Raw genomic sequence first — 13893 nt, forward strand, 5'->3', positions numbered from 1 at the left:
TTTTAGAACTTGCTGAGTACCTCTGTACTCACTTTCTTTCGACACCCTTGCTAGACTGTGATCCGGAAGTGGAGGCCATCAACGATGGAGCACCAGAAGGAAGTTACGATCTGGTCTACGAGGAACCTGATCTTACCGGCGGAGTTGAAGGAGTAGACTATGGGATAGTCTACGGACCCGATGACACGGAGGTGGAGGAGTAGTGATATCCCCTAGCATCATAGAGCCGAGCAACGTAAAACTTACCTAAATAAGTTGTTGAGTTCTCTTTTATATATGGTTATGAGTTGTAATCGTACTTAAGTAGTATCTTAGGGTGTTCTCATAGGACCTGTGAGAATACCAACTTGTTAAGACAATGTTTGTAATAATATATGGAGTGTTATGACCTGCAATGTTTCTGTTGTACCACTCTGAGGGATATGGCAATTGTGAAGAAGTCCCTTCACAAAGATCATATCAACGACTTGTATACTACAACATGCAGTGGTATGCTGGGTCACCGCAAGAAGTAACTCAATTAGCACCACCACATCGAAATCCTCTTGTGATGTTGGCTTATTTTCTTACCCAGTTAGGCCATATATCATAACCTTGATGACACCTAATGTTCGTTTGCCCCATGAAGCTATATCGAGGACATTATGTTGAGTCCTCGATTAAAAAAGCCACTGCTGCAAAATTTTGGATACAATGGAATCTGGGAACTTCGACCCTATACATGGAATACAAACTCAGATACACCTGTTTACACAGGGTCCTAACATAAACATCGCCACACCACGACCGACACGAACACATAAAGATAAGATGCTGACCAGCGATGCAAAAGAATGATTCAATGTCAGGGAAAGACATGAGAGGGGGTTGGCGGAGATAATTCTCTTCATCTAGACGAAGGACTTTTTATCAATGCTTTTTGTAAAATTATAGAAAACATATGACATATGAAAACACTAAGTTCTGGAAAAAAAATAAGAGACCTCTAATCTCACTGTCGTAAAAGAGGTTTACCAAATATCCAACAGCATGATACTTGATAGTTTTGCCAGAAGACAAAACAAGTTACTAATTATCATTTTCAAAAAAAATAAAAATAGACAAGCGCAAGATAAACTCCAAAATTAAAGTGCTCTAAACCCTATACGCTAGCTAGTCAGCAAGATTGGCATCCAAATTCTTGAGGAGAGAGGGGCAGCTCCTGGTGAGATGCTCAAACCCATTGCTGGCCATAAGTGCGTTGAAATTCTCCCGAGACCCAAGGAACTTCAAGCACGCATTCTTGAGCCCGCCACAACCATGTTGCTCGGCCAGCGTCAATGTAGTAGCCACGGTGCTTGTATCGATGTATCTGTGCAGCATGTCCTCGCAAATCAACTTAAGCCTCCCGAGATTATATCTATCCGCCAACACAAGCAAATGTTGAGCCATGGCCATCTCATCTCCCACATCTATGTGCGGGAACGAGTTGGTGTAGACAAAGTGGAGCATTGCCTTGAACACTCTAGCTTCTATGCCATCGAGCCTGATACAAGCGTCCGTCTTCTCCTTCATCGGCCCGAGGAGCTCCGCCCTGAAAACCGAGGACCGAGCTATGATGCATCTGTGCGCTGGAATCATCTCTCCCCCAACCTCGAACGTGACGTCGGCCCCCTCCCCGGTGGAGAGGAGCTGGCCAAGATGCTGGAACATCTCATGCGGTGGCGCCATGCCGTCGGACGCCGGTATGGGCTCTGTGTACACCTTCTGTGGCACGGTCATGTCGCACTGGACACTGAAGATGTCATCCTTCAGGTAAACAGATTCCTCTAGTTCCGTCGCCCTGATGAACTGAACGAAACCATACATCATGGTTTTTCTTTTCTTGGAGAAATCGCACGTCCTGCTGACCTTGGTGTACTCTGGCACCGGGTTCCCATCGTGGTCGAGCAAACTGATCTGGAACTGCACGTTGACTGGGTTCTCATCTTCGGAATCGAGGCAAAGGTAGAAGGATATCCACTCGGGATAACCGTAGAAACCGTCGGGGTAGTACTGGAGACGCCAGCGACGGCCTCCGACGCCGAACGCCTCGGACGCGATGAAGTTGCTGTTGCCCAACCCCTTGCTGTTGGAGTAGCCGTCTATCTTGAGATCGTGACAGCCGGAGACGGGCCCGGCCCGCGCCACGATGGCTGACGCGGTCCGCGACCTGTGCTCGCCGCCGCTGGATGACAACGAAGAAGAGTTGGCCATGGCAGCTGGCGGCGGCGAGATGGGGATCCTACGGAGAAACGGAATTCTACCGATCTTATATTGGCAGATCGGGTTGGAGGAGCCGTCCAGACCTTTTTCTTTACCTTTTTGTATAGAAAGAAAGAGGACTTTAATACCGAGGAGATGAGGCGTAATACTCAAAATCGTTTTTGACGGCTACTCACGTTCTCCGTCTACTCACGTCCGATGCCTCATCACTTATTGTCATCAGAGCTAACTAGTAGGCTTTGGCGCGGCGGCACGCCGCGCCCATGGCTTCAACTCTTTTGCGTTTCTTTTAAAATGCATTGAACATCCGTGTTTGGCCATTTTCTCTAAATGGCGCAAATATTCCTAAACATATTAAATTTTCGAAGTTTTTTTGTGTGGGAAGTTGCTCGAAAAATTACCACGAGAGGGGAAAACCGCCTCGGCCGTGGCGCCATTTTTTTGCCTTTTATTTGAAAATGCACTAAATATACGCATTTAGCCGTTTTCTCTAAACGGCGCGAATGTTCCAAAAATATCTTAAATTGTCAAACTTTTATTTTTCGAAGTTGCGTCGAAAAATTACTGGAAGAGAGGGGAAAATGGGTACCGGTACTGATCATCCGTCGCATTTCTTTTAAAATACACTGAACATCCGCATTTGGCCATTTGCTCAAGTATTCGGTAAACATATTAAATTGTCGAAGTTTTTTCGTGTGGGAAGTTGGGTCGGAAAATTACCGCGAGATGGGTAAAATCCGCTGCTCCCGTGGCGGTATTTTTATTGTTGAAAATGTACTAAATATCCGCATTTGGCCGTTTGCTCTAAAGGGCGCGAATGTTCCAAAAATATCTTAAATTGTCAAAAAAAAAATCCAAAGTTGCGTTAAAAATTACTGCGAGAAGGGAAAATAGTACTGACACTGTTCATCCGTGTGCCCTGTTCAGCTACTGTTCGCGTACTGTTCATAGATGACCGGTACTGTACACGGAGCACTGTTCATTCCCGGGTACTGTTCATGGGTACTGTTCATCAGCTGTTCCTGTAGCAGCTTGCTAACGTGTCGTGTTTTGATTGGCAATAAATATCACATGAACAGTGCCACATGACGTTGAGCTGCTCCTAGCGCTAGAAATCAGCCAACCTTTATATAGGTATCTATAGAAATTGCGCGAAATAGGTAAGATTTGGTCTGTGCATTCGAAATTGGAAATACCCTGAAACAATTTTGACGCGATGAAATTGCTAGAGATGACAATAAGTGATGAGGTATCTGACGATTTATTGTATTGCATCCTCCAGATGATATGAAGAGCTAAGAGAGGACTCACCATCTACACCATTGCATGTGTTCTAAGAGCATCTCCACTCGCGTCTGCGGACATGAAATGGAGAAAAAATCTTTTCAGACGCGTCCTTCAAAACTAAACAACGCCGTATTTTGTGTCCGGCGTCTCCATGCACACATGCAGACGCTTTTTGAGGGACATGCATGCAGCCCCTAGTCCCCATATGGCATTCTCTTTTCCACTTTCTGTCACCTACTTTCTCACATGTGGTGGTCCACTCTATTAAAAATACATGCATCCGAACGTTTTTTGAGGGACATGGTTGGGAAGGGTCTATTTATTTTTACAGATTTTTGGTCTCTTTTTGTCCAACGATGTCTCCAAACGCGTCCCAAATCATGGTGCCGGACGTTTTTTGAGGGACGCGGCTGGAGATGCTCTAATACTAAGGGGGGCCGCGCGTCTTTGACCATCCACTACAAGGGAAATGCCTACTGCCGGCACACCTAATTGGCCTATTGTCGGCGCACCAAAGCCCGCCGGTGCGAACGGGCCGGTGATAACTGGGCATTGCCGGCGCGCCTGGGTGTACGCCGGTGGTAAGGCATCTACTGCCGGCGCACCGGCCCTGATTCGCCGGCAACTAACCTATTCCACTAGCGCACGTACAGCTGCGCCGGTAGTAGGGATGCCAGCACTGGCGCGTGCCTTGTGCGCCGGCAGTAGGGCATGTAGGTGTGCCGGCAGTAGTACTCGAAAATACAATTTTATAGTTTTACAAGCAATATGAGAAGCACATAGAGAGCCAAGTCTCATTTCGGTATCAATACACAAATACGCAAGTCTCGTTTCGAAATGTTGATTCATACAACACATGTGCATATGCAACATCGAACGACGAAGTTTCACAAAGTTACAAGTCTCGGTACATAGTCATCACAATTGTCGTCATACACCTCACAATGTAGCTACTAACCTAAACTACAATCACATAGAACATGATCAACATGGTCACGATGAGCATCATCACGAAGGCCATGGTCCCTCCTCTCTCCCGCTAGATAACGTGCGTATCTTCCTTCCGCCTCCACCCTAGTGGGATATCCCTTGTAGTTGTTGCCGCTAAAGTGGTGCACCTGTCTCCGACAGTCCTCCCAGTCGTCGTAGACTCCAGGAACCCTCCCCTTGTACACAACATATGTCGTCGGTATCTCCATGCACAAGACAAATAAAACGTCATTACCAATGCAATTAAAAAGTGCCAACTCAAATAAGAGACAAGTAGTATGAACTAAATAGTATGTGCCTCATACTTTGTTGGTCGAAACAAATATTAACATTCAGGGATGGGGTCAACGAGGCCAGTTAGGATGCACAAGAGATTGATATTTGTGTCATCGCACCAGGCTCACTGGCTCCACCCCAGAGTGTACCGGTGACCAAACATTGTAATCATCGGCCAACGCAAGTAAGAAGTGCCAACTCAAATAAAAGACAAGTAGTACGAAGTAAATATCATGTGCCTCACACTTTGTCGGTCGAAACAAACATTAACATCCAGGGATGGAGTCAGTGAGGCTAGGTAGGATGCACAATAGATTGATATTTGTGGCCATCACACCAAGGCTCACTAGCTCCACCCCCGAGTGTACGAGTGACCGAACATTCTAATCATCGGCGAACTCCAAATATGAGGCAAGTAAGAGTCGAGTAAATGCAAATAATGATTAAGGTACACACGCCATAATCTTAAAATATATAACAAAGTAAATGAAACTATAGACACAGGTTGCACATCCATACAAACTAAATAAAGGCGACAAGTCGATTATATCGGAATATATAGCAATTATTACAGTACGGAAGTTCATGGACATATCGTTCAAGCTTTAGCAATAGAGTTCCCGTCGTAGGATCAGGTTGTACGCCTAGGGGGGAATGGACGGCAGCCCCCAAGCAAGTTGAACGGCCTCTCATCACGCGACATCTCCAAGCGGAGTTCTATCTCGTCATTAGGTGGTAGACCGTAGCCGTAGAAGAACTCGCCACACCTATTGTTGACATCCTGCAGGATTATCGTGCAAATCAACTGCTGGATGCGACCCCGGTTCTTTTTCAGCTCTCTATCAGGGACATCCGCCATGTTTGCAAACCTATTTCTGAGAGTCTCTGGCAGCAACATGTCATCTGCGTACTTTATGTACTCCTGCATCTGAAGGATGGTGTACCACGCGTCCATCCCATTGTCTTCCTTCGACTGCTTGAGGCAGTCGAAGTTGGTTGTGTGGGTTAAGACCAAGCCTCCTCGGGATTTCCTCTCTACTTTGAGGGGGCCTGCCTTGTTGGTGAAGCCGGTGAGAGCATCATTGAGAAGGGCCTTGATGTGGGCGTAGTCTTTCTTGTGGTCCCTACCCGAGTCGAGATAGACTGCATGCGAGTGTTGCGGGTGCACGACGATGAGGGTGCGTAACTTGTCTCCGCGGAAAACACACGGATTAACCTTTGCAAATGCAAATGGAGATATAGGATAGAATGGTGATGGTGACTAGCGAGTGATTACTTACTCGGGGATGTAAGGGATGAGAATGCCGCCCTTTTTAATGTTCGCCAGCATGAAATCCTCGACCTGCTGGGTGGAAATCGCCCGATCCCCAGCGTTGCAGATGATGCTCTCCCGCATATAGAAGGGGTCCATTATCGCGATGGTCGGCGTCCCCTCCTTAACGATCTGGGAAGACAAGCTAAGAGCAACTAGGAGAACCACACTAAAGTGGATAATTTGCATGCAAAAGACGCTGAAGATGTCATTGAACCGGATGAAGCACAAGTCCGCGGGGTACTTCTCGATGAAGTTCATGCCACTTGGCACCTTCGCCACGAAAAGAGGGTAACCAGGATCTTTTGATTTGAGAAGTTGCTTCTCCAGATACATGACACTGTCATGAAAGCTCCTCATATCCCTGGTGAGTACAGCGAGGACATGCTCCGGCATCATCGGTTCACCCAAGTGATGCAGAGGTCGCCAATTGTTTGGCAATTTGTCAAGGTGTCGGACCGTGTCCTTGGATTTGGCCGCCTCCTTGGCTGTGGCGTCCTTCTTATTTGGCCTCTTCCTCTTCTTGGGTTGTACTACTGGACCATCCATCGCCGTATTGGCCGTAGCATAGAGTGTGTTTGGTCTCAGCATCTTTTTGATGGCGGCAGTGGCGACCTCCTTCGGATTTTCCTCTTCAGCCGTTTCTTGAGAATCGAACAGCTTCTTGGAGCACACAGCATATCTCGAGGCCGGCGCATCCTCATGTACAACTTGTGAAGATGTAGGAATATCCCATTGGAAGTCCTCACGTTCATATTCCTCGGCCTCTGGTGCCGCTAGCTGTTGTGGTGGGGCGCTGACCTCTGGCGCCGGTAGCTGTTGTGGTGGGGCGATGACCACCGGCGCAGCTGGCCGTTGTGGCGATGACCACCGGCTCCGCTGGCTGTTGTGGAGGGATGCTGACCTGTGACGCCGCTAGGATCGTCGCCGCTTGTCTCGCCGCTACCCCCGGCGGCGCCGATTGCCTCGTCGCCGCTTGGGTCGTAGGCACTACCCCCGGCGGTGCCGCTTGCCTCGTCGCCGCTTGGCTCGTTAGCACTACCCCCAGCGGCATCCTCCATCTCATGGTCCTCGTCGCCACCACCCCCAGCGGCCGCGGCTTCCTCCTCCGACCTGAAGAAGTGCCTATTGTAGTGCGCCTCTAACTGTTCTTGAGACGCCATGGTGAGTTACACTAATAGAAGATGAAGAGTTACAATGTGCAGAAAAATTCGGCATGAACTTTGCTAAAAATTGGTCATGCGGAGTGCTAGGATTGCCGGAACGGAAATGAATCAACATTCCGACACTCAATAGCAACTCAATCCCTGTAACAGAAATGCAAACATATATATAACAACTTCATTTTCACCGGAGCTCAACCATCACCATAATCAGCATGTTCATTTCACCGGAGCTCAACCATCACCATAACCATAACAGCAACATGCACATCAGCAGCATGCATAGCATCAGCATTTAAATACCACCAGTAGCATTTCCACTATAATAAAAAAACCCCAATTCATTTCCAGAGAACCATGTACATCATTTTCATTTTGTTTTAAATGAACCAGAGAATGAATTAAACCCTAAAGTGTTCATTTCATCATTTTTTAAATGAACCAGAGAATGAACCCTACACTAAACCAGTAGCTACTGCATTTTTTTTAGAATTTTCAGAGAGCAATGAACCAATGATCCAGAGAATTGCAATATGGTTGTTCATTTAAAAAATACTACTTATTGCTATAACACAGTAAAAATTTAATGTAGCATTTTACATAAAGTAGCATTGACCAAAAAGAACTAAATCCCTGGCTACATACAGTAGCATTTTACATCAGCATTTAAATACAGTAGCTACTGAATTTTTCATGTAAACCATCAGCACAAATCATTTATGAACTAAATAACCATAATCCAAAACTGGTGCATCAAGCAGAAGGGCCTTGGTGGGCTTGTACATTTATTCATTAAGCATTATTAAACCAGAGAATAAATGCAGTAGCATCCAAACAGGGGCACCACAATTATATACCCCCAATAGAGAAACCAAATACATTATATATACATAAGCTTCAGGGAATTACTTGGGGTCCAAAAAACTAATCCATTATATGAATGCTATGAGAAATACAAATTAGTGAAAAAGGTGTACAAATAAGTGGAATTAAAGTGACATTCCTTCACCTTGTACATGCACTGGCCAATTAACTGAACAAAATCAATTTTCATTTTAGCTACTGCAAGTAAAATCAATTTTGAACCAAACCTCTATTTCATTTTATTTTTTTGGCAGTAGGTAATGATGCATTTTCATTTTGAACCAAATTTATTTACAACCAGTGAGCATGCATGAGCATTTTGAACCAAACAACTGAGCATTTTGAACCAGTAGCAATTTATGGCAGCATTTTTGCATTTCATTCTTGTTATGAGCATGAGCATGAGCAAGCATTTTTGCATTTCATTCATGTTAGGAGCATGAACATGCAACACCTACACTGCCAGCAATTCATTTTATATATTAGCATTTCATTCTTGTTATTAGCATGAACTAGAGAATGAACCTAAACATTACTGCTAGCATTATATACCAAATGGAGCTAAACCAAATTACAACAGCACTTAGTATATAAAGCATTTTATTAAACCATTTTATTTTCTATACCAAATTACAACAACACTTAATATATAAACCAAATTACAACAGCTAAACCAAATCGGAATTGCTATGTTGTGAAGAACAACAGATGGATAGCAAATCTGAATATGTATGAACCCTAAATCATCAATTTTTTATAAACCAGAGAATTGATGGACAGAACAGGAGGGGATCGAGCATAATGCAAGCATTTAAATGAACCCTAAATCATCAATTTCATAGCAATGCAGGGTACAGGAGGGGACCGAGCATCAATTTGAACCAATTTCATAGCAATGCAGGGCACAGTAGGGAAGGGTGAGGGGGAGAGGGAAGGGGAGAGGGAAGCTCACGGTGGCTGCTGGTGCGGCTCCTTCTTCTCCAACAGCGGCGCTGATGTCCCCTACTCCAACGGCGGTGGCAGCGTGGTCCTCCTCCAACAGCGCATAGTCCCCTACTCCAACGGTGGCGGCGGCGTGTATGGGGCAGGTGGTGGGGGATGGTGGAGGGGATGGTGGCGAACGGTCGAGGATGGTGGCGGGGCAGTGAAGCTCACGGCGGCGCTCGATCGATCGAGAGGGTGGCGGTTAAGGTTCGTCGATTGGGAATGGGGAGGGAGAAGGGTGGTCGCGTGCGGTTAAGTCCCAGGTATACACGGACTAGACTTATTGCCGGCACACCAGGGCTTTGGTGCGCCGGGGACAGGTCGACCCCCGGCGCACCAAAGCCCTGGTGTTCCGGCAATAAGTCTAGTCCGTGTATACCTGGGACTTGGCCCAGATCATGCAATATGACCTCCCAACTCATATTTTCTTTTGTTTTTCTTTATTTCTTTTCTGGCCTTTTCTATTATATTTATGTTCTTATATTTTCAAGATAATAGCAAAGAAATATGCATGAGTTATATATGAAAAAACAAAAATATGAGTTATACATACAAAATATATTGACAAACACAATTAATATTAGTTATACATAAAATATTGGCCATGACCATATGAGTAGTTATGAATTACACAAAATATGAGTAATACATTGCAAATAAAGTTTTACATCATCGATCGAGAAGAGTGTTTCACTTGCTTCTTGCTTTTCTTGCTCATCGCTGAATAATTTAGCCCCGTGTCGTGACTTCTTGTTTCGAAGGGTCGACCTAACCTCGGTAGCGTGGTCTTGCTTCTTCTTGTGGTGTATGTTGTGTCTTCGTCCTCAGATTCTTCCATCATTGGGTCTCCGACTTGTCCTTCGAAGTCTTCCTCGTTGGCGACTCCATCCATTCCGACGATGGTCCTCTTGCCTCTCCTCACGATAACACGGCTAGGCCTGGATGGGTCGGTTATGAAGAAGCATTGGTGCACGTGTTCTGCCAGTACCCATGGCTCATTCTGCGCGGTGGTGTTCGTGGACTTTGATTTGTTGGCTTCGGGTAGAAACATGGTGGTGAAATACCGGTCTTCTTTTGTGACGCTCTTAGCCCATCTAATACGGAACATCGGCACTTTCTCCCCAGCGTAGCTAAGCTCCCAGATTTCCTCGATCCTTCCGTAGTATCTAGTCTTTACGTCACCCGTCCGAGAATCCATCGTTACCCCTGAGTTCGGTAAACACTTGTTCTTGTCTTTTTCTTCCGTGTAGAATGTGTACCCGTTGATATCGTACGCTTGGTAAGTCATGATGTTGGGCGCGGGGCCATGTGACAAGGCCAATACTAGTTTATCCTTATCAGAATCCATTGGTGGGGGATTACCATCAATGTGGTCTTTGAACCAGCGCGCGAAAGAGGAGTTGTGCTCTCTGAATATTTCTGCTTCCGTCATCATCGGCTTGCCACTATTCTCTATCATGGTTTTGTGCTCTTTCAACCAAGGATCGATCAAGTCAATGTGTTGTAGCGCTACTAAGTTGTCCCTGTCAAAGTCAGAAGTCCGACCAGACATGTGCACGTGCAATTCCTTCCTTCCATTTTTGTGGCCTACTCCCTCGAACCTGCGGAGGTACTTGTTTTGAGGCAAACCAACAGGGTCCTTGATGTCTAGATAATTTGTGCAGAAAGAGATGCACTCTTCGGTGAGCCAGCCCTGGACGATGCTTCCATCTGGATGTGACCTGTTATGAACGTATCCTTTAATGACCCCATTCATTCTTTCAAACGGCATCATGTTGTGTAGGAATGGCGGCCCTAGATTGGTGATACCATCCATGATATGGACCAACAGATGGACCATCACGTCAAAGAATGCAGGCGGGAAGTACATCTCAAGCTCACATAGGATCACCACGATCTCTTCCTGGAGCCTTGCGAGTTTCTTCACGCTTATCGACTTCCGAGTTATGACGTCGAAGAAGTTACATAGCACAGTCAGCGTTGCACGGACATGGTCATCCATTATACCTCGGATTGCAACCGGAAGAATCTGTGTCATCATCACGTGACAGTCATGAGACTTCATGCCGCTGAAGTTTCGTTTCTTGGGGTCCATGTATCTGCTTATTAGCCCGGAGTAACCGAAGGGCACCTCTGACTCCTAGAAGGCAATTGAAAAATTGATCAACCTCAGTCGGACTAAAAGTGAAGCAGGAGGGGGGCAGTAATAGTCTGGCTGCTTAATCCTTTTGCGCTTCTAACCGCCGTCCGTATCCTCCTCCGAATGTCCCTCTTGGGTCGCCGGGATCTGAAGCTCTTCCCTGATGCCCAAAACTTTCAGGTCGTGTCTTGCTTTCGGCCCATCTTTGGTCTGGTCCGGAATGTTGAGAAGAGTGCCAAGCAAGCTCTCGCGCACGTTCTTTGTAATATGCATGACATCAAGGCAGTGAGGTGTATCGAGAATTTTCCAGTACGGCAAGTCCCAAAACACGGACCTCCTTTTCCATACACCAATGAGCGGCGTCGTTGCCTTTTCTTCTTCTTCTCTCCAGGCTTTTGACGAATCTTTCCCGGCGCAGGGCACTCCTTCCAACCTTTCAGTAATGTATCGATCTCTTCGCCGCTCTTCTTATGTGGAGGTCCTCGGGGTTCATTTGTACCATCGAACAGTCTTGTGTAGCCACCTTCGATGCCCCATGTAAACGGTTTTCGAAGAGCCGCGATCCTTACCAACCTGCAAAAACACCGTCTCTTCCATGCACGTGACACATGCCTTGTGTCCATGGCACACCTGGCACGAAAAATAACCATATCCGAGGTAGTCCTGCACCATCGTGATCAACGCGGCTCTCAAAGGGAAATATTCTTCCTCGACGGCGTCCCATGTATCTACCCCTTACTCCGCCCACAATGTTTCAAGCTCCTCCTTTAATAGTTCGAGATACATGTTGATATCATTTCCTGGCTGTGTTGGCCCTTGAATAAGCATACTCATATGTATGTACTTCCTCTTAATGCACAGCCAGGGCGGGAGGCTGTAGATCCATACAAACACGGGCCATGTGCTATGTGTGCTGCTCTGGTTTCCGAACGGATTGAATCCGTCCGTGCTCGCACCCAACCTGATGTTTCTGGGATCTGCCCCGAAACTTCTGAATTCATTGTCTAATGCTTTCCACTAGCTTGCATCCGAAGGGTGTGTCAGCACTGGGTGTTCAATCCGGTCTACATCATTCAGCACTACCTCCTTTCTTTCAGCGTGCCAGCGCATGAGCTTTGCTTCCTTGCGGTCCGCGTAGAACCGTTGCAGCCGGGGGGCGAGCGGGAAGTACCACACAACTTTCCGAGGAGCTTTCTTCTTCCCTTTCTTGTACCGTTCAACGTCACAAACAGGACATTTGGTCTTGTCCACGTGCTCCTTGCAATACATGATACAGTCGTTGATGCAGGCGTGATACTTTTCGTGGGGTAAGTCAAGAGGGCACGTGATTCTCTTGGCCTCGGCTAGACTACCAGGACACGTGTTCCCAGCAGGAAGGAGATCTTTCAAGTATTCCAGAATGTCGTCGACGCTTGTGTCCGTCCATCCGTGTTTCACCTTCATCTGCAGCACATCGAGCGCTACTCTCAAGCAGGACTCCTCCAACCTACGACCTGAGTCGTACAACGGAGTATTTGAGTCTGTCTCCAATTGCTCAAGCTCTGATTTCCGCTTGGCGCCTTTCATCTTTTTGAGAAGCAGATCTTGAAGATGAGGGTCCCGCACGACTGAAGCTAGCGACACCTCTTCGTCGTCATCAAGGTTATTGTCCGCGTCTTCAACATTTTGTTCATCATCATACTGATCTGCATCGTCCTGTGCGACATATTCTTCATCGTCATCAATATCATGATGCCTGATACGTCCATTTTGCATCACTATTTTATATCATAATTTACTGTTATTCATTGATATATTTCATATTTAGAGGTGATACTTATGTTATTTCATCTATTTTGCATGTTTCATGATTATTGGAGGATCATCCACCGGAGTCAGGATTCTGCTGGAAAAAGCACCGTCGGAATGCAATATTTCTGGAGATCAACAATTGACGGAAATTACACCGAAGATATTATTTTTCCAGAAGAATAAGCCAGCCAGAAGGAGGAGCCGAGGAGGGCCGCCTTGGGCCCCCCATAGGCCGGCGCGGGCCCTGCCCTGGCCGCGCCGCCTGGTGGGGAGGGGGCCCACAGCCCCCTTCGGCCACCTCTCTTTCGCGTACTTCTTCGCCCCGAAAACCTAAGCTCCGGGGAATAATCGCGAGGAGACACAGCCGCCTCGCGGGGCGGAAAACACCGGAGAGAAAAGAGCTCTCCGGCAGGCTGAAATCCGCCGGGGAAATTCCCTCCCGGAGGGGGAAATCGACGCCATCGTCACCGCCATCGAGCTGGACTTCATTTGGATCATCATCACCATCATCTCCACCACCGTCACCATCATCTCCACCGCTGCACCTCGTCACCGCTGTAACATCTAGGGTTGAATCTTGATTGTTTGGTAGGGGAAACTCTCCCGGTATTGATTACTCCTTGTTATTGATGCTATTGAGTGAAACTATTGAACCAAGGTTTATGTTCAGATTGTTATTCATCATCATATCACCTCTGATCATGTTCCATATGATGTCTCGTGAGTAGTTCGTTTAGTTCTTGAGGACATGGGTGAAGTCTAAATGTTAGTAGTGAACTATGTTGAGTAATATTCAATGGTTTGATATTTAAGTTGTGGTGTTATTCTTCTAGTGGTGTCAT

The 13893-nt window shown here is 46.6% G+C and overlaps 1 protein-coding gene across 1 annotated transcript; it reads right to left on the reverse strand.

Moving 5' to 3' along the window:
• Positions 1 to 1152: 1152 nt before the first annotated feature.
• On the reverse strand, positions 1153 to 2235 carry LOC124696069 (BTB/POZ and MATH domain-containing protein 2-like). The gene has a single exon (XM_047228852.1). The coding sequence runs from the start codon at positions 2233 to 2235 to the stop codon at positions 1153 to 1155; it is 1083 nt and encodes a 360-aa protein (XP_047084808.1).
• Positions 2236 to 13893: the final 11658 nt, after the last annotated feature.

Source organism: Lolium rigidum, chromosome 3 (assembly GCF_022539505.1).
Source record: "Lolium rigidum isolate FL_2022 chromosome 3, APGP_CSIRO_Lrig_0.1, whole genome shotgun sequence".
In the NCBI taxonomy this organism is placed as follows: domain Eukaryota; kingdom Viridiplantae; phylum Streptophyta; class Magnoliopsida; order Poales; family Poaceae; genus Lolium; species Lolium rigidum.

Coding starts and splice junctions, on each gene's coding strand:
- LOC124696069 (XM_047228852.1), bottom strand. CDS start 2,235: ATGGCCAACTCTTCTTCGTTGTCATCCAGCGGCGGCGAGCACAGGTCG.